The sequence below is a fragment of the Numida meleagris genome, chromosome 11 (assembly GCF_002078875.1).
Source record: "Numida meleagris isolate 19003 breed g44 Domestic line chromosome 11, NumMel1.0, whole genome shotgun sequence".
NCBI classification, from domain to species: domain Eukaryota; kingdom Metazoa; phylum Chordata; class Aves; order Galliformes; family Numididae; genus Numida; species Numida meleagris.
The window spans coordinates 4,645,890-4,673,510 of record NC_034419.1 but is presented as its reverse complement, the minus strand read 5'-3'; the positions used below and the strand labels follow the sequence as shown (position 1 = coordinate 4,673,510).

The window sequence follows — 27,621 nt, the reverse complement described above, 5'->3', positions numbered from 1 at the left end:
AGCAAAGAAGACAATGAACAATTAATCTTTGGGGTTTTTTTATTTCTTCTTCTTCTCTTGGTAATTCTGACCTGTGAAAGACAGCCCCAGCACCATGCTCTAGACCATTGCCTGGATGCATTACATTGGTTAGAGAACATATCATTAAATAGTTTCATTTTGGTTTCATGTTTATTAAAGAGCTACACTGACCTGTGGCAATCTAGAGTAGCACTTCTTCACATGTTATCCAGCTACTCCTGCTCTTCAACAAGGCATGAGAAAGCAGCACACAAAACCACTAGGAAAAAAAAAAAAGAGTGGTTCACTTTCAAGCAAACACACAATTAGGGAAGTGAAATCTTAAAGTTATAGTCATACTTAGCTTTCTTGTTCATAAATTAAAATGTGGTCGTGTTTTATGAGATGGCCAGTGGATCTGTCCTCTGAAAAAGAAAACTTCTGAGAAATACTGCTGAAGATACTGTAAAAGAGGGAATTGATAATGAAGCTTAGCATGCAGCTAGTTCTCTGGATGATCTCAGGCTAATCATTTACCTACAACCTCAAAGCACCAGCTTCCTCCAATCAGTGAAACAAATCTAGCTGGATACTGATTGATTGCTACAAGGCAGTTTGAGCTGTCTGCAAAAAAAAACACTTCTATAAAAATGTTCTGTATTGGATTAGTCAAGCATACTGTTGTAGAACCAGAGAGCTGAGAATAGTCTGAGTACAGCAATGTGTTTTCTTTGGTAAAGGTGCAACTTGCACATTGTGATTTTTTCTTGAAAACCACTTTTGAAAGACATATAAAAATGCCCGATAAAACAAGATGGATTCTTAATCCATTGTGCAATTACTCATTTCAAATTGTAGCAGCAGCATTAAAATGCAGGTGGGGTAATTTCTAAGAAAATCAGAAGATATAATCATATGTCAACAATCTTGTGCCCTGCAGCCCTAACATAAGCAAAATGCTTATTGCACTTGAGGAGGTCTACTCCTAATGCGTGAGCATTGTGGAATAAGGTTTATTTCAAGTAAGAAGTTCTTTACCATGCAGCTATCAAAGTGAAATTTTGTGTTCTGGACACCAAGCAGAATGTAGCCACTGTCTGTGATTTAAGACTTACCAAGCATGCCAAGAATATATTAGCTTACTCTTGGCAGTGGGAATTGCATTTGTGTAACAACAAGTTTTAAAACCCTGTTAAGAAATGTCCGATCTGTAACGTGGGACTCGTTCATTTTGTTATTGTCATTTTACTGAAAAGAAAAAAATTGTTCACAAGATATTTTTCCAAAAAACTGTAGGGTACTTTGGAATGTTTTTTCTTTTTTTTTTTTAAATCAAACAACAACAAAACAGATTGGGTAACAGCTCCATCCAGTACTTATTTAAGGCTTGTTTGTAATGTAAAGGAGAATGTTTGTTGTGTCTCCTGGACATGGTGTGGTCCCTACACTATCTCACAATGTGAATTGCACAAGTATTTCAAAACCACTGCCTGAAGTTAGGTTCTTAAATCCATTTGCAAGTGTTTAGAGTCAAGTTGTTCAGGACTTCTGAATATGAGATCTTGTATTATTCATCTGACAAAATACAGAGTAGAGAGGGAGAAAGATCAAGCAGGTGACAAGGATTGACCAGTGAGCTAAAATGCCCACCTGTAATGCAAGGAACAGAAGTTTGAAGACCCTGTACTGCCCTCCGGATGAGTACTGTAACTTTCAGTGATTATGTTTTTATGCAAAGAAGAAGTCCACCAGAAAACAACTGGAAAAGAAATGCTGCAATGGCTAAGATACCTGCCAGAGCTGAGGAAAAGTAGATTCCAATATTGCAGCTCAAGAAAACTAAATCTGAACCAGGGTTTTCACACATGCCAAACAAGCTTCCACATAAGGAAATATTTTTTGATATAGTCATGGAAGTTTTAAACAGTTTCGTATTTGTCCCAGTACAGACTAGAAGCTCATTTTGTGGATTACATTTCTATTTGCTTTTGCAGAAATCCACCTTTGTTCTCTGCCCCACTGTGATCATTTTTTAAAATCTTGATCATACAATCATGCTCAGCAGGAAAACTGCCTGTAAGTTCTCACTCAGTTTTCTCACAACTGGAGCTGTTGGAGACAAGGTTTGCTGCCTTATGGAATTGGCAAGATGCTCCTTCCTGAGATGTCTTAAGGCTGCCATTGACCTCAGGATAGCTGCAGAAGGCAGGAACAGCTGGGTCTGCATAGCTCTCATCCCCTGGCACAATGGTTTCTGGGGAAGGAAATGCTATTATAATTTGTATCCTCAGACCCTTGGCCGCTAACCAAACTATCATAACTCTGAGCAAGACGGACACTCACACCCAGCAAGGGCACAGGCCGGATGCAGGGAACAGGAACTGGGGACAATGGGAAGAATCTGGGGTGCAGCAGCAGCCACAAGCTGCCCTCTAGTTTGCACCAAAAGTCAGCTCCTCGTGCAGTTACTTCTATATGAAAAGGTGCAAACTATGAACAACCGATAGACACATTCCATTGTACAAGATCACCTCTCTCTCTTGTCTGAGTAATGCCTAGAACTGAATTCTCATATTTCTGCAAGTGGAAATTAGAGGATTCTTACTCTTAGAAGGACATGTCTCAGTCACTGAAAGTGAACTGGGCAGCCTAACCTAGAGTTGGCAGTGCTGGCAGGAGCCTCATTTTGTGCTTATGGACCACAGATGCACTGCTTCTAAATTAGCGCTAACAATACCGACAGTTTATTTTCACTATTTTTAATGTCTAATTTCTTCTTTAAAAAGAAGAAATTCACTTTACATTCACTCTTCTTAGCAAGTGTCCTTTCTCCGTATTTGGGACAGGTATCCCCAGTGTTCCTTTTGGGATGGAATCCTGTTCACTGCGAGTACTGAGTACTAACCACATCCAGACAGTACCCAAACTCCTCACACTTAACAGCATAGTGAGGAGTGCCACTTGTCAGTGATCTGTCTACAAGGAGTGGAGTTTCAGCTTGGGAGGCATTGTACACAATACCAAAAAGCAACATGGATATGAAAGAACGCTTCTGCTAGAACTTGTGTTGAGGTTTGCTCTGCAAACCTACTCTAGCCCACTAGTACAGTATTTCTTCATTAATTACTGAAGAGTGAGTGGTAATGGTCAAGGAACTGAAACTCATTATTGTATTTAATACTCTGGAGGCCAATTCTACAAGTGGTTCTGGTTTGAAGGTGATTTCATTGGGACTGGGCACTGGCAGAAGCACTTCTCTGAACAGAAACAAAGTAGAACTGAGTAGAGACAGGAATATTTAAACAAGTTTTATACCTGGAGTTCTTTTGCCTTGCCTCTTCTCCTTTGCTAGCATCCAGCGCTCAGGAGGGCTGATCTGGATGAAAATGCAAAATGGGATGTGAGATGAGGAAACATCCAAAGGAGGCTGAGGATGTGATGATACTAGTGAACTGAATGTGCCCAATTCTTAAGCATTCAGAACAACTGGCACAGGACAACCCATGTCCATTCTACTAAACTTCACTTCTTGTCTGATTGAGAGCTGCCAGAATGCAAAACATAAGCACTTATGTCATATATAACAGGATTTTTCATACCACATACGTTTTTTCTCTGAGCAAGAACAACTACTACATTCTAGGCTTGATCTGAGTTTTGGAGATTTTTCCCTGGTTTCAGGAGGTTTTGGACCAAACTCTGTATAACTTGGTTATTTACATTTCAGGCTTACTATTAGTTAACGTATACTGTTTTACTATATACAAACGGAATTACAGTGAAGAGGGAACATCTGTGAAGGATCACCAATAAACATTGTAAGTAGATACTTTACAGCCCGTTTTCTCCTCCCCTGTAATATATGTATTAAGTTGTATAATCTCCAGTAATGACAATTTATTGTGGTAGTAGAAGGTAGAAATACACTACACTTACATGACACCTTGCAAGTAAGTGACTGACAGTCTTCTACGGAGAGCAAATTAAAGGCTGTGTTTATGGGGATCAAAAAATAGCTCACATCAGAAAGCATTCACTTCATGAGTATGAGATTTTTATTGCTGGGTGCCAACCCAGAGTATTTCAATAACTGCTAAATACCACCTTTGCACCCCCTGTATTGTTGTCAAAATCCATATTTGAGTATGATTTCATCCAGTGTGATTTCAATCTGGTATAATGCCATTGCCTTTAACAATGTTATACCAGCTTTGAATTATAATTGCAAGCAGACTCTGGACCTTTGCAATTATAATTGCAGTTATCACTCTTCAGAGTTCACATAGCAATGAAAGTAGAGAACTCCCAGTGACTAAATTCTCCATCATCCTTTTAAATTTTCATTTGTCCCAGTAGCAGCTGCATAATCAAGAAGAGATTCATTTAATAACCATTTAATATGTTTTAATTTTAATAATTTTCAAACCATTTCTAATAGTCATTTGCAGTATCTTTTACCGTTGGGCTGCAAGTGTAGGCTTAAAAATAACAGTCATGAAATCTTATTCCATAAATTGATTCTGCAAAGGAAAAGCACCTTGAAAGTCCAATTCTCCTTGAAAGCTGGCTTTTTCATTCTTGTTACCATTTTATTATAAAAATAATATACTACAAATACTTAATGTTTGTACCTCAACCTGGATATGCAAAGAGTCTGAGCCTGGAATTAAAGAGATGTATGCAGAAGAGTTTGTACGACACAGCATCTTGCCTGTAAGAGCAAAGCTACTGTAGGTTTGATTGACTGTCAGCCTAGAATTAATCTGGTGAAAATGTGGTAAAAATGTGGTGTCTAAAGAAAAAGGAAATATAAAAGATGTGGAGAAATGTTCAGCTAAGTGCCTATTGCATCTTTTGATTAAAGTTCAGCTAAGAACTAATAACTCAGACATACCTAACTAGACTATTCTTTGCACTTTTTTTCTATTTCAAGGATGAACAGTGAGGAATTTTGTGAGACAATTTTCTCTCTAACAGAACTTTGCTGTGCAGATGGGCCAAAATTTGGAATTTTGAATTTCAGTAGTTTTGAATTCCTGTGCCTGTCAGCACAGATGTTTGGAACATTAGGTGTAAATTAGCTCCCATGGATTTAGCTCCTGGTCATATACCTGAAAAAAAAAAAAAAAGGAAACATGGGAACCAAATTCTCATAAGAATAGCCAATTCATGGAGATTCATTGAACAGTCCATACTACTATTTTGTTATCAAACGCAGGCCAAAATCTTTTTTTTTTTGGTCTAGAATCCAAAGCTTGACCTTGCTATGAGAGCAACCTCCTTCACTCTGCAGTAATTTTTTATTTAATATAATGGGAAGAAGAGAGATCTCCCTTGCCAGTAAGCAGATGTCCACCAAAACCTTTTTACTAACTGATCAGTTGCAAAATCCCTCACTGCAATCCCTTATAAAATAAGATGCCCTATGTCCTTCCTCCCACCCTAAGCTTAGTTGCCAAAACTTACATACAAAATTATTACTGTAATGTTTTATAGTCACTGGGAAAAAAAATATCCATTTGGTCTTGCAGAATGATGTGAAATGAATCTCTGGCCTCAAAAGAAAAAAAAATCTATTAAAAGTAGCTCTTTTTCCTCCCTCCTCCCTCTCCCAGGCCCCTTTTGCTCCCCTCCCCCAACAATAAAGGATGTTTTGGAACAGCCTTTTCAGGAAACATTTCCACAGTAAAATGCAGCATCATTTATAATATTTAAAGCTACATTTTTGTTGAGATGGCTTGGCAGGCTTTGCTTGCAAATCTGGCAGGATATGGCCAGCTGAGAGTTAGCACTAACAAACTGAGGATATGCTGACACAACAGAATGCTTTAATCATCATTGCAGCAAGCAGGACAAGATCTTCTGCACTGCCAGCTCTTCCCAGTGTGAGAACCAATGGTACTGCGTATTTCGCCTTCCCTCCCCTGCCTCTAGAGAGTACAGTTTTCCCTTGCTGTTTCTACTGAACTAAAAAAACCTTGTTGGGTAAGAGCATATAATATAATGAGCAATGGATATTCCTCTTGGCCAATGCTGTTATGAAAATGCTGCACGTTTCCAGCACAATAAGGAAGCTTAATAATTAAAAAGAAAGTCCTTAAACCATCTAAAAGGGCTACATTCACTTGCAGCTAAGGCTTTTCTGCTTACCATGCATGCCCTTTTCTAAAACAGAGCTGAAAGTGATACTCAGTTAGCAATATCATTGTTAGGAACTTGTCCCTTTCCAGAGTTGAAAACTGAATTTAGCCATTTGCAAAAATCTATTGAAGTAAATCAGTCTCATATTTAAAAGAAGAACCAATCAATTCAACCCTGAAGATCTAACAGTTACTGCTTTGAGTGGGGGTTGAAAGGGCCCAGAGAACTCCTGCTATATCATCTAGATGAGTTTCAGGGCAGAGACTATGTTCTTACATTAACCTAGCACAGGATTTGACACAACAAAGACCCGTGTCATGAAAGAGAGCATGAAATGAAGTAACTATTCATATTTTGGGAGCCTATCAATGTATATACTCTGTTTTCTATCTCTGTTTAACTTCTTCCTAGTATAAAGTCTCATGATACAATTAGCTGCTGCAAAGTGTGAATGTAGAAATTTGTAAGAGACAGCCTAAGCAATTGGACTGGGTACAGATCTGCATGTTGTTTCTCATCTGTGGATCCGGAATAGGACAGCATAAAATTTCCTTACTGCTTCCTTCCTTTGCTTTCCTTGTCTTGGTGTGCAAGCAACTTGAAGCGGTGCTGGCCTCTGTAAGGCCAAGTGTAGCAGGGCTCTCTGTCTCATTTAGGAACTTTAGGTGCCTTGCATACAAACAAGTATGTTCGGGTACTTTTCGAAGATTACATGCTGCGTGTGTTGGTATCTTCACAAGTATGCAGCTTTTATACTCTGTATATGTCCGGATAGTAGGGTTCCATAAACAGGGATCCACTGTATAGTTTTTGGAAAAGATTGTTTGCGTGTTTGACCAAATTTGCCAGGTCTGATGAATGAGCAAACCCAGTGAAATTACACAGTCTCCATCCATATCCTGAGCTGCTGTTGCTGATACCTGTTTCCAGCTCTACACTGAGATTTGAGCAATTATATAGCGAACAACAGCTCCCATGCTGAGCAGAAATGCCTCTGAATTTATACGGCTTTGAAAGTGTATGACAGAAGAGGACTGATGAAGTAGAGGATCAGACAGCAACTAAAGACTGTGCAGAAGCGAAAATATTTACATCTAAATATTATTTTTATACTAGAAAATAGGTGGTATAGATTTTGAGGCAACTCGCAGTGTATGAGCAAAATTGTAAGAAGTAGCAATTTTTTTTTCTGTCTGGAATTCTTCCACTCACAGGTTACTAATTACTAGTAATTAATGGTTGCTGGTTAGGAGCTGTTCTATGCATGCCTGTTATGTATATTTGTCCTTGCTTACGTGCACACACACATATATGACAATGTAATAATATTGCAACTGAAATCTTGAAATCTTTCCGTAACTGGGACTTTCTTTTCCTCTTGGGTCAGTCACTGGCTACTGACTTTTTTTCTGAAAGCTAGTTAGCAATACTTATCACGTGCTGCTCCTCCAGTCTATTTTCATATCTACATCTAATATATGAAAATGAATAATCAAAAATTCAGAAATTATTTTTGCTACAATTACCAACTCATACAGAGCTAGTTAGTGCTGATGAGTGTGAAAGGATATTGCTGTATTTATGTAGCTGGAGACACACTTATGTAGCTGATTTTTAAACACCATTGGCAAGGAAGTTGGAGTGGGATTTAAGACCAGGCATGTAATTTCTTCCCATGCTTGAAAGAGAAGCTGAAATACTTGATATGTGTATGACTGAGCTGCTAATCCAGGAGGCTGTTGCTTTTTTTTTTTTTTTGCCATCATTTCTATTTTTTTCCTTCTATAAATCTCTAGCTGCAGCTTTGTATTGCTTGTTTACAAAGTTGATGTTACCTTCATTTAAGTGAGAGATATTATATATCATTGAAAAGGAAAATGCCCCATTACAATGTACTTCAGGACAGAGTTTACAATTGCAAATCAAATATTGAATCCTGATTCCTCAAGGCTTAACTGTACCAGTGGTGAATTAAGACTAAGAGCATGTATGCTAAAGTGAAAGGGCAGGGCACTTCTGAAGTTTTGTAACACAAGTCACGACAACAATTATCAGGAATTCCATTTTCTAGGTTTCAGTATTTTAGACTACTGAAGGGCTGCCTATGATAAGAAAAGATCGTGTTAGAAACTCACTGCCTCCTTTTTGCAGTACTGAAAGGCAGAGATCTCAACAAATTATAGGGCTGGGCAATCATCAGCTGCATGAAGTTTAACAAGGCCAAATGCAGGATTCTGCACCCGGCATGGGGCAAGCCTGGTTATGTACGGACTGGAGGATGAGAGGCTGGACAGCAGCCCCACGGAAAGAGATCTAGGAGTTCTGGTTGATGGCAAGTTGAATCTACTCAGCACTGTACCCTGGAGTGCATCAGGCCCAGCACTGCCAGCTGGACAAGGGAAGGGACTGTCCCACTCTGCTCTGTGCTATGACAATGTCACCTCAAGCACTGTGTTCAGGCTTGGGTACCACAGTATAAGAAGGACATAAAACTGATGAAGATCGTCCAAAGGAGGGCTACGAAAGTGGTGAAGGGTCTGGAGGGCAAGATGCATGAGGAGCGGCTGAAGACTCTTCTAGAGAAGACAGAGGGGAGGTGTCATGGCATCCTACAGCTCCTCGCAGGGAGCAAAGCTGCAGTGCTGAGCTCTGTTCTCTGGTGACGGTGACAGAACCTGAGGGGATAGCAAGGGGCTGCATCAGGGGAGGGTCAAGGAGGTGTTAGGAAAAGGTTCTGCAGCAAAGTGCCTGTTCCTTGGCATGGAACAGGCTCCCTGGAGCAATGGGCACAGCTCCAAGCTGCTGGAGTTCAAGGAGCATTTGGACACCACTCTCAGATATAGGGTTTGGATTTTGGATGGTGCTGTGTGAAGCTGGGAGTTGGACTTGGTGTTCCTTGTGGGTCCCTTCCAACTAAGGACAGTCCATGATTCCATGATTTTTCACTGATGTTATGGAAGCAGTGATTAAAATGGTCTCAACTGCCTTTGCTATAATAATGGTCTTGCTGGAAATGTATTTGTCTCAGTTAAACTTTCATTTTAGGACATTCACATAAATATTTTCTAGAGAAATGGTCACCCGTGAACGTTGTCTGAAGAAGTTTCTACTTCCTATTGGATAAAGAACTTCTTGCTTCTGCATGAAAGACTTCATTGACTAGTTGATGTTTGGCATAGTGAGGGACACAGGAAAATAGCTGCTGGATATGTGCAGGTATACTCAGTGACTTTCTCTGTACATGATTTGCCTTGATCTTTTTTTCTACTACAGTAGCAGATCAGTGTAAAATGCAAGGCAGGACAACAGCTCAGAAGGTTTAAAACCCGTGGGAATGTACCAGTATCTCACTCAGCACTGACGTCTCTCTGAGACGTTACAGTGTATTGAACAGATGACTAAGGAAGAACAATAAAACATAAGCAAAGTGAAGTTCTTCAAAGAAAGGCATATACCAGCTGACTGTTTCTATTTTTGAGTTGCTAAATGTTTTTAGTAGCACTGAAGATCAAAACCAAATTGTTCATTTATGGCATGGCCCATATTAACCCAAACTCCAGAGTCTGAAAACATTACAACCTACTTTTAAACTCCCATTAGCAAGCTTTTTGTGTTTTTTTTTTTTTTTAATAAATAAAATCCCATAGAAACAAAAAGTATTTACAATTAGATCAAAATTCTGAACATAATTCACAAGAGAAAACACTGTTTTTTGAGAAAATGTTTTCATATCCTCATAACAGTCATTTGTTCTAAATTAGTACATAGCAATTGTCCATTAAATGAACTTTTTTCCCTTAAGACCTATTGTAGAAAAGTATTTTAGGCAAAACTTCCTAACCATGATGTAACCGTTTAGAATTAGAACATTTCTGTGATTAGTAATTCACATAAAAAATTAAAATTTTCCATGGCTTGAGGAAAACATGATGAATAATTATCAAAATGTAAGAGAAGCCAGGATGTAGGGAGAACAATATATTTTATTAAAGCAGCTTATACAGTTGAATTAAAAGTATAGGCTTTTTGGGCATTCAGTCCCCCCATAGTAATAAAGGATAACACCTGTTCCTGCAAATCTGTCTTCTCTTTTATCCTTAGACCATTATGACTCCCATTACATTACCACTCGCAAAATATATGCATTGTATATGTCTGTGTTAGACTGAAATCCTCAACCAGTGCCACGGCTAAACTTACTTGTAAAAAAATTACCACTTGCAATAAAGTAGAATGATGTTCTCTGAGTTAATGTGCTTCTTAGTTACAGAGAAATTCCTACTGTAACAAAGTCATTAATTTAATTTCACTGTCAATGCATCTTTTCCACCGTCGTTTTCAAATAACATTTAATAATACTTATGTAAGAATATGCCCCAGCATTCCTCTTTATTTAAAACTATTTCTGGTATATCATTTCTAGTGATACCAATGTGAAATTGGATTGTATAGGAAATGCATTCTCAGATTGATATCTTTTACTGCGTGTTACTATTACAGGAATTCAGTTTTGGAGCTGTGGTCTATCTTGGTACCAGTTAGTCTTTGATATGTCCTCCTAGAGGAGGGGAGGAACCCTGCAATTAAACATAGGTTCTCCAGTACGTGGTAGATGGCAAAACTTCAAATGGCCAGTGTTCAGTGGAAAACAAGTTAATAAGAGAGAACAATTTCTTTTGAATTGTAACAACCACAAATTAGTGTGCATGTAATTCCTGTCAGAATCTGATGCTCAGCTCACGCAATGTGCCTAAATTGAAAGTGCAGGAAAACATGCAATGTGAGCATGAACACAAAACATACCATTTGTTTTAGGGCTATTTTTCTAAGTTACCTGAAACTTAGTGAAGATCAAAGCTGTTTAGCCTCACACTGACTTCATCTCACTGAAATCTCATCTGTGGATTTTAAACCTTGAGGCTGAATTCTCCAATCACTTCCTGGTGGGCATAATGCTCGCTACTGACCATGGGCCCAGAGGTTGTCTGAAATAAGTAGCAGGAAATATTTTCAGGTAAATAAGGCATGAGCGTAAGGATTTCTTTTAATACTTAACTCTGACAGCCTCTTTATTGCATATTTTGTACCAGCGAAGATTTCCAAGGGCCACATTGGTAGGAAGGTCAATTTAGACTCACTGAAAATTGAGCCTGCTCTCCTATTCCCAATTCTACTCCCTTTTGGTCCACTTACATATCAGTACTAAATGTGTCTAAGTTTAAGGCACACTTTTCGCTGCATAAAGAAAATCTGGACACTGTGGAAACTAAGGGTATTCAATTAAGGGCCACTCCTTGCTTCAGTAATATATGTTACAATTAGTGGCTTTGTTTTTCTTTCCACAATTCCATTCTTGAGCACACCAGTGTGGATCGTCCTTGCTTTGGTTTCTCAAACACATTCACAAACACTAAATGTGCTCACAATACATGTGAATCCAAGGGAATCTCACAACTGTACTGAGAATACCAAAAGAAGATAGTGTAACTAAATTTACCTTCCAACAACTTTACTCACTCTCCTATGCTTTGCTCCCAGTGGAAATCTTGTTTGACATTATAGGGCAAAGTATAAAACAAAATTAGCAATCTTAAAGCATCGAACCTCTCAAAAGCATTCTCATTCCCAGTGATAAATGATATCTCAAACTAATATACTAGGGTTTCCATTACAGGTTTATGTTTTCAAGAATGAATTAAAACCTTGCTTTTATTTAAGAGGAGTCATCCTATTCCAATCTTCCATGGCATTTTGGAGTATGTACTTCAATGATAGTTCATCTAATAATTTTGGTATTATGTGAACCCATTCCAACATCAGACTTCCCAGAGTAGCTGAAGGCTGCATTAGCACTAGCTAATGTGGCATGTGCATTACAGACCATGGCAGAAAGGCAGCTGCATTGCATCTCCATGCAGACTGCTGCTCCACCTGTCTTGGAATTGTATGAGCAGAGCAACTGAAAAGTCTGCTTCCTAAGAGTGACGAGCAGTGCATATTCCTCAGCTAATGCTTGAAATGGAGTCAAGTTTTTGGGTTTGCTCGTAAACAATGGGCCTAATTCTTACTTACATAAAGTCCTCATTACAAAAACATATTATGGTAGGAAAAACTACTAGACCTGACGTGTCTAATTTTTACCTTCTAAGTTCTCATGTGAAGTTACATTAATCCATGATTCAATTTCATTGTTATTTTGCTGCTGCCTTGGGAGCACAGAATCAAACATAATACTTAAAATGTTTCCCTAGAAATGTTTAAGGAGAAAGATTTTTATTTTTAAGTTGAAAATTTAACTGCATGCTTAACCAACCTCAGTGAAGCAAGCATCAATCATACTGGACAAGCAATTTTAAGAAATAAGATAGTTTAAAAAATTAATTCTGAAAATACTGCCAACAATTTCATGATATAGATATTTTTAATATTAAAAGTAAATTGTAAATGTGTCTTTATAAACAATATGCATAAAATAGATCTACTATACTAAGCTCTCTCTTTTTTAAATGCTGTTTCACAGTAATTTCTTAAGTATGCAAAGTTTTCTGTCAAAGAAATAGTGCAATCTGAAGAACATACATTATGTCAGAGGATAAAACTACTATCGTCATTAATATAAGTCTTTATAGATTTCTTGTAGGAGTGGATGAAGACTCATATCTGTTTCCGTTTTCTTTATTATTTGCAACAGCTGCACATGTTCCGTTACAATTTGTCTGAGGTCCGTCATTTTCTGAAGCAATTTTGCAAACAGCTGTGATGACTCTGGATGATTCAGCTTTAGCTGGAGCTCCAAAGCTTGCAACAGATTGTCTTGTATATCTTCAATGGGCTTCACATTTAACAAACCTGGGCGATCTAGGAGAAAAAAAAGGGAGGGAGGGAATTTTATTCTCATTAAGAAAATGGAAACACCAATCTAATGTATTATTTCCTTAGTCTACTTTAAGCATTTACATGTGGCACTTACTGAAAACTGACAAACTCCTAATCGACTTACTTGTAAGACTTTACTAGAATCTGCTAAAAGAAGTTTTAGAATTAGTCTTAGAAACAGTTTAAGCATATAGAGATATACACATATAGGGTTATATGTACTGCAATGCATTTTTCACAGTAATCTTGGAACATCTATGGAAAAGAACAACGAGTTAGACTTGGAGGATAAAAAGCCTATTCCAAGTAATCCAGTTTAGGAAAATCAACATATACTCAGGTGAATTTGCATGCAGTTGCTACCATTAAAAGTAATTCATGTGAAGTTGCATGCTAAACTACCAAAAGCCACATATCCTTATGGTAGTGAAGAACTGATAGATGTGGCTTGTAGAAAAAATACCTTTTCTGGGCTCATGCCAGCAGAGACTTACACTCCATAAGGAGGAATCTGGGATGCATGTTTACAACAAAAATCACCTATGTGCACTGCAATGGCTGCAAGACTCCAGGATTGTCTTTGATATATCTTATTATTTGAAAAGATGTAAACCTTTCCTCACTGGTTATCATTATTATCTTGTGTAATGACAGTTCTGTTATTGCTATCTGCCTCCAACTATCTTAAGTGGTTGCCATTATTATTTAACATAATCCTTTTTTTTTTTTTCTAACTTGAAGTAATAAAGTATTTGATTCTACAGCCATGAAAGCAAATTAAGTTGCTTAACATAATTAAATCCTCACATATGGTAATCCTCACATCTACTGGGTAAGCATCCCAATTATCAGAATACTCTGTGAAAAAAAAGTCAATAATTCCAGTAACATCTTCTGTGTAGCCATGGAGTTAATTTCAGATTGATCAGTAAAAAGTAATGGCTATAGATAGCCTTGAGTTACTTTTCCAAAGGTAATGTTTCCCTTTCAGAAAGGGCAGGAGTTTGCTCATTATTTGAGATTTTCAAAATATGATCTTAGTAACCTTTCTGAGCATCCAGTTCTACTGTCTAACTGCGGTTGTGTTGTATACTGGAAAAAAAGGCTGGGGAAAAATATCTCTGTAAATACTTTAGGATCTTAAATGAGAAAAAAAAAGCAGTGTAAACTAAAGGGCAAAGCTGGCATGGAAACGAATATACACAGGCCATGAGTACTGCACTGATTAGGAACAGGCAGCTAACTCTCAAAGAAGTGAGGTTTGGGAATAGTTTTTCAGAAGTAGGAATAATGGCAAGTTTCATATTTATTTGACTGTGGTTTTATGATGCAACAGCCTTCTGGTTTAAGTGACTGGAATCAATGACCCAAGATAGTTCTTTCCCTTTGGAACTTCATGCTAATAAGCTCTTTTTGTCTTCCAGAGATCACTTATTTATACCATTCAACTGATAACACCTTAAAATATAGTTCAGAAAATTTGTAAGTAAATACAGAATCATAGAATCTTAAAAGCATTTTAGTTGGAAATATCAGCAAGCAGGAAACTGTCTCCAGACAAACAGTTCCTTTCTGATAATACTGATAAATGAAATTAAGACTTTTTTTAAAAAAATTCTTAGAGAATTTTTTATTTTTATAAACTACTGATATTTATTTTTAGATTGCATGTTCTGCAAAAAAAAAAAAAAAAAAAAGTTGCTTTCTTTATATCTTTCAGAAAATTCCAAGCTTGGAGTATTTCAAAACTGTTTGATAATTTTGGCTTTGAGTTGCAATAGCTTTAAATTTTCCTTATATGTTGCAGATGAACTCTGAACTGGCTGAGTATGACTCAGTGTTCAGTGATACAAATATCAAGAAGCACAAAGACTGTGGCCTCAATTTCCTCTGAGATTAATCTCTATTTCCCCCTGCTTCTTTTATGGTGGGAATTTTTAGAGTGCAAGTATTTCAGAAGTGAAACTCAATTCAAACACCGTGCTCCCTACTGCAGATTTCAGAGTCCAGGAGGGAAACAGATCAGAGCTGAGACTGGAACTTACCTATGTGTCCCTCAAATCTGGGTGTCCTAGGTAAACTGGAGTTCACTGAGACTTAAGCACCTAACTTCCTTAAGCTCTTTTGAAAAAAACAGACTAATGGTTTTCTAATGAATGAATTGAACTGTGGTCAGAAAAGATGACCATTACAGAAGTGTAGGAGATCATAAGAAGTTATTTTTAAATAGACCGATTCAGAATGAAGGAAAATTTCCATTGAAGACAAGTGAGATTTTTTTCATGAATGAGAACTTCAGGATATTTACATTATTTGTGGGTGTTGACAGTTTGCCATACTTTCTCAGTACAAATTTCTTAGAGAGGAAAATGCTGTTTCTGTTCCAAGATACATATATAAATGTGAAAAAAAAAAAACTAAGAGGCAAAAAGCTTTATTTCAAAATGTTGTCAAATACTTCAAGTTGTTCAGATGCTTTTACTTGTATATGCTCCAGAATCATTGGGTTACAATAAGAAAAGTGCATTTTGTGCAGGAGAGAGAATACAAATGTAAGAAGCTACAAGGTAAATGTGGCTTGTGGAAAAAAATACAAAGGACATGATTAACAGTGAGCCCTGAGAAACAATTAGATTGGAGTAGGCAGAAACAGAAATGGGAAGAAACTAGATGAGACAGGGTGGTGGGGCCTTTGAAGAGGCCAAGACAGAATCCAATATGCTGTTTGAAAGCTCACAGAGAAGACTGCAAAGTGAACTGATGAGGGACGTGGAAGACAAAAACAAATGAATTGTAGCAGGACATTCTTATGACAAAATGAAATTAGGTTAAAGAATGTCAAAGGTCAGGGACTTGAAATGATTAAAGTGAGAGATGATGGCGAACTGGAAACTACCTTCAAGCCCACCTGATAAAGAAGATTGTTTATTGAAGTTCAGGGTTTTTTCACCATCTGCTACATGCTACCTGTCTTTAATCCATTCAGAGTACCACGTCTCATTTCTTATTATTACTTTTCTTTATCCAGCTTTTCATTAATTTTAAGTCATTGTCATATTGGTGTTTCATTTGTTTAAAACTAAGAAAAATGTTCGTAGTGGCTGGGAAAGATTAATGAATCCTTAGTTTTGCGTGTCAACAGTATGACTTTGTGTAAACTTATGTCATGTACTATCTCAGGGAAAAATTTTATCTTCTTACACATGCTTCTTTCATGTTCCTAACGTTAACAGCAACTTTTTCTATTCCTCACATAGGAAAATGCAATCTGCATGCTTTTATCCCACCTTTATTTTTACTATCTTTGACAAAGTATATTATGCATTTAAATATACATTCTAAAGTCTTATTATGATAAAGCAGGCAAAGATATCTGACTGAACAACTGTACTACTGCTTTTGCTGAGGCGTATATGATTCAGCAGATTGAGTTTTTCTTCTGAAACTGTCACATGTATTGGAGTCACCAGAGTTGTGGTTCAAAGCCCACAGTGATTATCTGCAGTTCTTGGTCTGATGAGGAAGCAGTTTTTTACTCTAACAGGTTTGTTAAAGCAGGATCTGTGTAGGAGTCAAATATGGACTACATCTTTGTATTATTCCGTGATAATATTCCGATCTTCAATCTTTTTATTTTTTACCTCAGCTTAGAGGAAAACTATTGAATGCAGTGTTTAAACAAGCAGCTGTTATTCACAGCTCAAGAATGTAAAGAACATTCTCAGAGACCAATAAAAGTGAACGTAGCAACCTTTCTGAATGCAAATATTACCCCACGTGTTGACTAACAGAGTCTGGTTCTTTACAGGCGTGCCCTACCACAACTCTCCAACACCACTATATCCTAAACAATGCATAGAATAATTTACAGGAGTTTAGGCCCATCCATCCTACGTAAACATGCTACAAAATTACCTTTTGAGCTTTTTCTATATTTGACAACAAGCGCTTTGCATTTTCTCTGTTTATAAACATGGATTAAAACCATGAAGGCTTGGACTATTACCAAACAGATATTCAACAGATATTCAAGTTCTTCTTAAAACTTCCTGTTATGCTATACTTCATTTTCAGCTCTCTAATACATAGTGTTTTGTAAGATGCTTTAACATATTCACAAAGGCACTCACTACTCCCTGAGGAAATGCCTCAATGGCACAGAGTTATGCAATGAGGAAGAAGAATGTCTCCTTGAAAAAAGTTTTCCAAATCTCCCTTTACCTAAGCATATTTTTCAAAGTTACTGTAAGTAAAAGAACATTGTAATGAAATTTTAGAATTGTTGTTAATGGCATAAAGTATTTCCTTCATAAGAAGAGGTAATATCCTACTGCTCAGAGTATCTGTGGTTCATTGGTATTAAATTCAGAATGCTAAAATTTGTTTGCCATGTACAGCAATGTTTTAAAGCAAAATATGCAGACATTAAGAACAATTTTCAGCTCTATAATAATGAGCTCACAGTAACATCTGGAATCACTGAGAAAAAGTGTGGCTGCATTGAGCAGAAACAATAAAATGATTGTGGGAGTGCTTTCATTTCGTTGCTATTACAGCTAATTTGTCAGTTTCTTGTTACTGTCACATATAATGCAAAGTCAACTATTTTGATATCAAAAGGTTGAATGGTTTTATAGGATTTGTGGCAATCCTTTTTATATGTGATGTTCCAGCTGGAATTATCTTTATCTTCCCTCTTCTCTTTAGAGTTGCATAGGAGATAGCACTCAGGTAGACAGCAGCACTAACATCAGTTTGCTACAACAAATTTACTGAGAAGATTCAGCAAGATCATTTTTTGTCACCCAAGTTTTTTGGATATCTTTATACAATATCTATACACTGGATTTCGTGAAGTAGCTGAAACATCACAGTATTACTGGAGCTACTGAAGTCTTTGAGGTACTTTGTACTGGTTTTGAAATCCTATTCTCAATGAAATTGTTCTGGTTTGATATTCAAAAAGTTCTTACAGAAATTAACTTCTTACAGAATCAAGACCATCTAAGCCATCTGACAAATAGGTTTCCTGTTCTACATCATGGAATGCATACAGTTCAACATATGTAGTATCTAATTCTAAATTACACTATAAAGCCATTCTCAATTTGTTGGCAAATCTTAATCATTTTCAAAATATAATCTCAGGTTGCACAAATAACTATAATCATTTCTAGAAGGAAAAGTTCTGAACAAAGACAGTGAGGAATATTTACTATAAAACTAATGAATTTTTATAGAGGACAAATTCACATTTGGGGAAGGGATTTAAGCACTAAATAGTAAAATTCAAGTAGTTCTTTATGGATCTCTGTTTTCAAATTATTCTTAAAATAACAAAGACTTGTTGAGAAATCTGGTTCAGAGCAGTCAATTACTGTTTTTCTGCGGATCACTGTCCTCCTGAGATCTAAAATGTATTATTTGTTACATTGTACCTATTTCCTCTAATGCAAACCAAACATCACTGAAGTATAGCAGAACTACTTTCATGGACTGCAAGTTCCCTTTTTTCAATCAGGAGTGCATTTTGAGAGGCCTGTTTTTCATCTGTTAAATTTCATTGTTTTAGAAAATGCAAAATACCGGCACACCTTTTGTTGTGCCCTAATAGGCTAGTGTCATCTCTCCTCCCTCATCAAATTCAACTGAAAATATTTTCCTGTACTGAATTAATTCAGAGTCTTCAGGGGTCACTGTGTTCAAAGGTTTGCCCAAGAAAATGTCTTCTGAGAACTGTACTTATTTGAAATGGCTTTAGTTGTCTAATAAACCATATTATGATACATTTTTATTGAATGAAACAAAATGGCAGAAGAAATTTTATGTGAACTTAAGTGTATAAGAAGCTATGCAAAGCAAGCAATGCAGTGCTGTCAACAGAACGTTTGACTTCTCAACAATAGCATGTGGTTGTTGTGTTTGATTGCTTAAACATAATTCAATAATAAAAAACTCTGCATTGCTCTGTGGAGGATCTGAATTCAGAACATTCAGCACATTCCTCCTATTGATATCTGCACCAGCGGTCTAAGCCAAAACATACACAGATTGGTTGGTTACATTTTCTTTGTGCAACACCATGAAGTTGATAGTATTGGCCAAAGCAAAAGAACCGCAATCTGACCTGAAATGTCTATCCGATATAACAAATTATTGGTGGAAAGGATTGTAAGTGAACTATATCTGGGTTGTTAATTTGCAAAATGTAATAGTTGTAATCTTCAGTAGACTGTCTCCAGTAGAAGCTGAAAATCCATTGTCTTTAAGTGCTAGAATGAATGTGGCATGATACCTGGGCTCCCAGATTCATGTTTGCTAAAAGCATAACACTAATACAAACAGAGCAGCTTAGGAAAAAGAAAGAGAACAGATACATAAATGCCTGTTTTTCTCAGGCATCTGCAGAACACTTTCCTAATAAACCTACTGGTGGACAAAACCTGGTGTGAATTAAAAACCCAAAACCAGTATAAACCCATCACAATCCTGTAAGCCAAATGCCACATATATTTTGAAAATTTTATGGAGTCCAAGTTATTTGTGTTCAATTAGTAAGCCACACTTAATTGCAGGTTTAAAAAATCCTCATGCAAAAGTTAAATCGCCAGAAGGTCTTGCCAGTGAAATTCCACCCGTTGTTTTTTCAAAAAGATAGCCCTGGTTTATTTAATTAGATTATCTACTGATTCAGCAGACATTTCCATCTCCATCACTAATATCAGGTCACTTACATTTTCAGTTTCTGCATGAAACTGAAAAAGTAGCAAACAATCGGAAGAAAGCTGAAAGCTACTCAAAAACTATCTGTAAATAAACTCCCATCTCTTACTGCTGAGTACTTTCCTGTTTGGACAGGAATTAGAAGTGTCAATTCTACCACACAATATCATAAATAGAAGACAGCTCTTACCTCCACTTAGTATAATGACAGCTATAAATATTGCCAGGTCACTGTCATCTAATTCCAGTGCATTGAACTTCACAGCAAACTCAAACTTGGGCTCCATAAAGTCACAAAAAGGTTTTCTCAGGCTCTTCAGAAACTCCCGTGTCATGAATCCTTGTCCATCTGATATAAGAACTCCATCTTTATTCATCAGAGAAGCCAGGAGAGTATATATGATCTCATGAACACCATATTTCAGGAGAGTTACCTGATCATTCAGGTCAAGATTCACAAAACCTGGAATGTTCTTAGCAAATTCTGTAATCTCCTGCACGGCCTCCACAGAACGAAACTGACATCGCTGGAAAATGCGAATTGCTACTTCTTTATTCTGTTCCTGCAGTGGTGATGTATGCTTGCACTTGATCTGATCTTCTCCCATCCTTAAAGAGTTCATGTCATAAATAACAAATGGCTAAAAAAGAAAGGAGAACACAAGTTTACTTTCATGTCTTTTCTACGAACATTTGACTCCTGAGAAATTGGAGTAACATATCGAGATATAATTCATCAGAAAACACTTAGAAATGCCTGGGCAGTGCATCAAGGGTAGCCACTTTCAGGTTAAATCTTTATAAACTTATTAAAGCAAATGTCCTCATAATGTTAAAATGACTTACAGAAAGGATAAGTAGTTCTTAAGGATTTCTCATGTTCTGTGAATCCACAGGCTAAAAATAGGACTTTGGGTGACGCTTTTCTTAATTGGAGGAGTGGGAGGGTAGGAACATTTACAATATTCAAGATTTTTTGCCCTCTCTTTTTTTTTCCCCCCCATTTTACAGAAGTTTTGTAACACTAGAATTCAAAGCTCGGAATGCTCATTAACAAAAGATGAGAATGTTACTCCTCTTACCTGAATTTTACTGGTTTGTATCAAACGTAACTAGTAAGTGTACGGTGACATGTCTGCACTACTGATTATAGTTTATTTTTGTGGAGAAATTGTTATGGAATTTTTATAACTAGAAATAGCTACTTTCTTCTGAGTGTGGTGGTGCTTCTGTAGATGATTCTGCTCAAAGATGCTTAATACTACCCACCAGCAGCTAGAGTTTACTACTCCCACAGATGGAGATTGTGAAAGTGGTTGGTCATTTGATTTGGGCTAAGTTGAACACAGTACTCCAACACACTTTCTCGAGGAAGAGAGGGAGGGGTGATAGCTGTCATAGTTTTGTCTTTAACTGATACAGCTGCTTGGAAAACAAAGGGTCTATGTGTGAAATGAAATAACAGTATCTACCCAAGAGGATTTCACTTTCCAAACTGGTTAACTGGTTCTACTCCTTACAAGACCAATGAAACTGGTCACTTTAACAGTAACAACAGGCAACCATAGCTCAAGACCATGAGCTTCAGTTAAATACAGTGTTTTTTTCCACTTGTACTAGGATTTTGGTGTGAAACTGAAAAAATAAACACACAGCACTGAGAAAAGCCAGCAGAATAAGGTATTTTTCACGTTGCAGAACTGTTTTGGCAGCAGAAGGAATATTCTATATACAAGTGTATATATATATATATATATATATACACGTGCATACATATACATTTGTATATGTAAAACAGTGGAATAACAAGTCAGAGAGGAGACATTTAAAAATATGTATATTAATGCTGGTAGGTCATTCCTTCCTATTCTTTCTAGAAAATCCTAAGTGGCAGTATTTAGTACAAGAAAAACTTATATAAACTTATGTCAAATGATCAAGCACTGTATATCCCAAAGAGGATGAATGACTTACTCAACAATTTTAATTTTGACACATTGACATGGCATATTTGATCATTTTCAACTGAGCAGACTAATTATCTAATTTTAAGACAGATATAAGAAATCTCAACAGCTGGCATTAACTCTGAAATCTAATAATTTGAATGCCAATACTATGAATTGATTGTTACAGGCTACCTTACCCTAAAATATTCTTCTCCGCAGTTAATAAATGTAGTGGAAAAGGAAGAAAGCAATCAGGTTATTTTCTTTGTTTCCAAATTTAAAGAATGGACTACAATAAGAAACAGAATCTCTTAGTACATTTATACTGCTTCTGAATAAAAAAAAATATATCTTTGCAACTTCCTTCCAATATGAATTCTCATATTATGTATAAAAAATAAAAAGAATATTTTGGAGGATATCTCCATACTTTCTGCTCAAACATTAAAGTTGGCTTTTCTTTTTGCCATGATACCCACTTAGCAGAGGGATTTCTCGTGCCTGATGAATGCTCATCTGTGGCTGATCTCTTCTTCCCTCCTTTTTCCTCTGCCAATCGCACATACAATCACTACAGCACAGTATGAAGCTTATGATGAACAAGGAGTAGCACAAGTGTACAGTGCAGAAAGAAGCAGGCCTCCTGGTGACATTTTTGGATGAAGGGCAGTAAACAAGATATACAATTATGTGCACCATTTGTAGTATGCTTCTCATTCTAAAAACATAGTTATTGAGAATGCAAATAAAGAAAATTGAACTGCTATATTAATTCTTTCCCAGTAATCTGTTTCTGATAAAAAGAGGGAACTAGTTGAAAGACTCCGAAAAAGCAACAATCGTCAAGTAGACTTAGTGAACCGGCTTTCTGCAGAATGAATAAATGACAGCTGTTCAAACTTCATACACTCCATAATGATCAGTTACTGAAACTGAAAATGTCTACCACATCTAAAGTGGGGTTTTTTTGGCTGCAACCAAACTATAGACTACATTCAAATTATGATTTTAAAAGTCCTCAGAAGGACAAAATGAAATACTTTTTCCAACCTTTGAAATTTATAAAGAAAATTAAATACAGTCTGTTGAAAGCCTGGCAATAAAATTTCTGCCAATCATTTTAGAAAATATGTCAAACTAAGAGTTACTAGTTCGGGAAATGTTATTTTGATCTTTAGTTACCACAATAATGATAAAATTGAAAAAAAAATCTACCATAATTATCAGATCTTTATTCATCCTTCTTCCCACTGATACAGAAGGTTGTTTAGTACTGACAGTGAAGTTTCCAAAGGAATCCATAAATACATTATCTCTATGTCAAAGATTTTCCTGTGCATTCTCCTAAAATACAGCTTGTACCAGCACAGAATACTGATCCATGATAATCTAGTTAAATGCAGGAAGTCATCAGAGCATCATAAGAATAAACATCGTAGTCAAAGCCAGTGATGCTATTTGCATTGTGAATCATTTGACACTTATGAAAAAGAATATTGCCAGCAGTGATAATATTCTATGATAACATACTACAATATGGATGCTTGAATAGCATAGCAACCAATTGCTGACAGCTAGATAGCCACTTAAAACAGATAGTGTGGAAGATAACCTCTGGTAAAGGAGAAGGAAAACGGGAAGAATGGATCAGAGAATACAAAAAGGTTAAGATGACCTTCAAATTCTTGTACTGGTTTCAAGTATTTTATTAGGTGAACTTGGAGTTTTTTCAAATGATGTTTACTTATCCTATCTAAAAACATTTCCTGTGTTTCAGACACAGCTTGAAACATGCAACTGCCAACAGCAAAGTTTTTTTCCTTTTTTTTTTTTTTTGAAGATGTGTTGTCAATGTGGTAAATCATTTACTCAAAAGAAAAAAAAAAAGAAAACAGAGGGAACTAACTGATTTGTCTGTCGTCTTTCCTGTCAAGATCGCCCTTGCCTTGGCTTTGGTCAGAGGGAAGGACTTTATGTATGAGTCATACAAATGCTTGGCAAGCGCTCGCAGATCAGCAGATTCAGGATTTAACTGGTCGATGTCGCTGGAAATCTCTGCCAAGAGCTTCTCCTTCTCCGCTTGTGGCATTCGCCCAAACCTGATGGCTGAAGAAGATGACAAGTAATTACCATAGCTATTGTTGCACCCACAAATGCATATTTTTATTTTTCTGTCACTTTTTATTATAAGTTAATCATTTTTTTCTTAAGACAGTACATCAGCAAATAAGAGGAAGATGTTTCTCTCCAATAATATAGGCAAGCTACTGAGGTGCTTCAAAGATATGTAAACAAACCAATCTCAAAAAGAAAATAATCTATGTGCCCACATAGCTCTGTTACAATATCCTGCTCTAAAACGTAAAAACTATTGTCAGCTCATCTGACAGCCTGAGTTGGTGAAAACCACCGATTCTACCTCCGGCCTAAATCAAATATAAAGAATCTTTAAGATACTAAAATTCAGCTTACTTAGGGTAGGAACCACTGTTCAGCTTTGTATTGTTTTGGGCAAATCACCATATTGATCTCAGCTTCTTCATTTGTTTAGAAACAAAACACTCACATGCCTTGCAGGAATAAATTCCTAAACAGTTCAACAGACCCTAATGTATCAAGCGATAGAAAATATTACCAAAATAATTAAAGAATGGGAAAGAAGTTTGTGCAGGGAATAAAGACTATGAAAATCCTGAGTTTTTCATCACAACTATATGTGATTGTTATATTGCAGGAAATGGTTCCACCCAGTCATACGATCTCAATTGCTCTACACATCTGTCGGGTTGGCTGTACACTACTCAGTTTTACACCTACGTACTTAATAGCCAAGCCACTGTTTATACTTCCAGAGATGGACTTAGAAAATAGTTCAAATGAGCCACCAAGATCAAGACTGATTTATCATATGGTATTTCAGTAAAAAGGACTTATTTTACATTACGAAAAACAAAACAGAGAAACAGATCATCAAAACAAACAAACAAACAAAAAAAGCAGAAGGAAGAAATAAAGGTTTGCATTTTTAGCCTTAGGAGGAAAGAGAAATATTATTAATATTTTTTCAATGGCTAATGTCTTCCCTAGATAAGCAAAAATTGTTCTTAAGGTCATACATACAATTATACTAGGGATGTTTATTTTGGAAATCATCAGCCACTTCCCTGCCTGCAGGATGCTTGCAGTGTGTTGATGAAAAAAATGACACTTTTTAAAAGAATAAATAATTATGTAAAAAAAAAATAGCATTTACTGTATTTATTGATCAATTCTCTTAGTGGTTTTTTTTCTGTTTGTTTTTTACTACTCTACTTTCTCTTTCAGTAAACTTGGTCTCTGAGTGATACGTGCTGTATGTTTCATATTTTGGGGTATTCTTAGAACTCACATATGAGAACAAAAATCAGGCTGAAACAAAACCTAGTCCAGGAGGAATAAATTAACATTGATTTATTTTTTTCCTGTAGATGTCTGTTGCTTACAACAATTTATAAGGGAAATTTTGAATGATTGCCAACTGATATTTGTTTTAGATCATATATAAAAAATGGTACTTTTTTTTTCTCTCTTTTGAGGAATACTAAGTACTCTTAATCAACTACTGACAATAGTTTTCAGAGGGACATCACTGCCAGCCCACCTCAATTCAAAGAGTAAACCATTTACAGAAAAACAATGAACTTCTTATTAGCTTATATGACATACTATGATATGTCAAAGAGCCACTGATAATCTTCCAAGGTTTTTCCAACCTAGATAACTCTATGATTTATATTAGTCCACTTTTCAAATGTGCATTTTACAACAACTTCATCAATAGAAAAAGTCTCAATACTTTGATGCTTCTGATTGGTTTATTGACAATAAATTCAGCTCCTCGTCATGATCTTTTTAAAAGACAATTTGCAAACTAATGTCTTAAGAGAAGTCTAGCAAGACTTGTTGGACTATTACAGTGAACTTTTAATTTGGAAAGTGAAGCAAGGCAAATATTAGCCTCATATAAAGGACTGTTAATAAAAAAGAGAGACAAGAGTTGCCTATGTCTGTAAAATGCTGATCACTCCCTGAAATACATGGAGTATGACCTGAAGATTTCTTAACACATAATAAGAAACACTTAACAATTATAAAAAAACATGTCCTGTGAAAGATTTCATAATTCTATGAGGAGCTAGGTGCTTTTGGCTAGGAAAGTATTTGGTCATGATAAATTATGATAGACTGTTTTGATATTTTATATGAAATAAACTTATGGCATTATATATAATACCTTTATGTTTATAAGAAACCATGCATACTTAACAGTCTCATACGATTTCTATAAACTCACACTGTAAGCATACTAACTCTTTAAATATTATAGAAATGGAGCTTGACTAAACAGTACGAGACATGATTCTGGTGTGAGAACTGTTCTTGAAATTTAGGGTTTGCAGAAGCAAGCTCAGAATCTAGAATCTCACTGGCATAACAGCCTCTTTCACCAATGTTATTTTTACAAAGAAGGGAATAAAACAAGGGATTAAAAAAAAAAAAAAAGATGGTATATTGCTTCCCCTTCCTATGTTTTAATATTAACTTAGCTCTAAAGTAGTTTATGCACTTCCCCAAGGCACTGAAAACAATAGGAGGTCTTTTTTCCCCCACTTTTTCTTTTCCTCCTCTTTTAATTAAATGAATTAAATCTTTACTGGAAAATTCTTGATATAGCATAGCATATACAACAACTGTGACATTGTTGACTGAAATAGTATTGTTTGATGTAGAGATTTTATTGAAATGATCGGGGATTTTCAGACCAGATAGTGTTTTGTTATTAGAGAATAATGAAGATATCTACTTGTATTCTTTTGAAGAATGAAGACCAGACTGGTATCAAACATCTTGCTGGAAATTCAGACATAGGCTAGCAACTTCTTTTTTTTTCTTTTTAAGTAAATATCTATAAGTACGTTTCCAAATTTTGGGGGTGGGAGGGTGGGCAGTAGTTCCTTTTTTAAAAACCTTATGGCAGTTTTTCACATAGCTGTATCTATCTACTGTTGCACAGATACTGTAGTATAAAATAGGGTTACTATTACTTTTGAGTATAAAACGACAACACATTTCATTTTCTACATGTGCCCCTTATCATATAACCTGAATTCTGCTTGTAGTCTCATCTTGTCTCTTGGAAAGTCAATTACAGTTACTCATGCCAGCAAGTTGATATTTCTAAATAACAATTTGTTGGTAATTATCTGTTAAAAATTTATAATATCACTGTAGAATTTACAATAAATTACAACTTACATTGGGTTTATTTATCTTATGGAAAGTAAGATTAACTTAGCGTGCTCCAGAATGATGTGCTCATATGTGCCCAGCAAAGGGCAACAAATTACCTTTGAATACTATGTGTGATAAGCCCTAATGCTTCTAATATAAAATTATTTCCATTAATTTACAGATTAATTTGGAATTAATCATACATTTATATACTTTTAATAGTTCTAAGCAGATGTTTTCTTTAATTTAACATTTATTTTTATTTGCCGTGTGATGGTGATACTTATTTGCACAGAAAGTGCTAGGAGATATCAATATGAAAAATGCTATAAAAACTAAATATCATTTCTTACTATGCTCTTTCGTTCAATACTCTTTCTTGTTGGAATAATACCCAATTTTTTATTTTCATGTGTTTGAGAATGTATCTAATTTTTACATATGCAGGTAAAAAGCCCAGTAAATTTCAGTGGTAAAAGAGAACGCACACATTCATGTGTAATCTACTTTGGAGTTGAACCCCACTGACACAGTGGAGAACTATCATCTGATACATGAAAAAAGCTGCATATAAATTTGACATGTATTTTTAAGGAATATTTGGCATAGGTTTGGCATACAGCATCACGATGCCAACTTGCCTAAAATACCAGACTCGTCT

At 36.1% G+C, this 27,621-nt stretch overlaps 1 protein-coding gene across 3 annotated transcripts in view; it reads right to left on the bottom strand.

The window, feature by feature from the left end:
* The window catches only part of PPARG (peroxisome proliferator activated receptor gamma), a 56,741-nt gene continuing 39,226 nt past the window's right edge, over positions 10,107 to 27,621 (bottom strand). Inside the window, exons 5-8 of one of the 3 annotated variants that reach the window (XM_021409274.1) lie at positions 23,596 to 23,795; positions 19,931 to 20,381; positions 12,721 to 12,999; positions 10,107 to 11,126 (exon numbers count right to left, since the gene is read on the bottom strand). In XM_021409274.1, coding sequence (XP_021264949.1) covers positions 12,752 to 12,999; positions 19,931 to 20,381; positions 23,596 to 23,795 — 899 coding nt within the window. In that variant the 3' untranslated portion in view covers positions 10,107 to 11,126; positions 12,721 to 12,751. Of the gene's footprint in view, positions 13,000 to 19,930; positions 20,382 to 23,595; positions 23,796 to 27,621 lie in introns of all 3 variants that reach the window. The other 2 variants (XM_021409273.1, XM_021409275.1) reach the window with 2 other exon arrangements.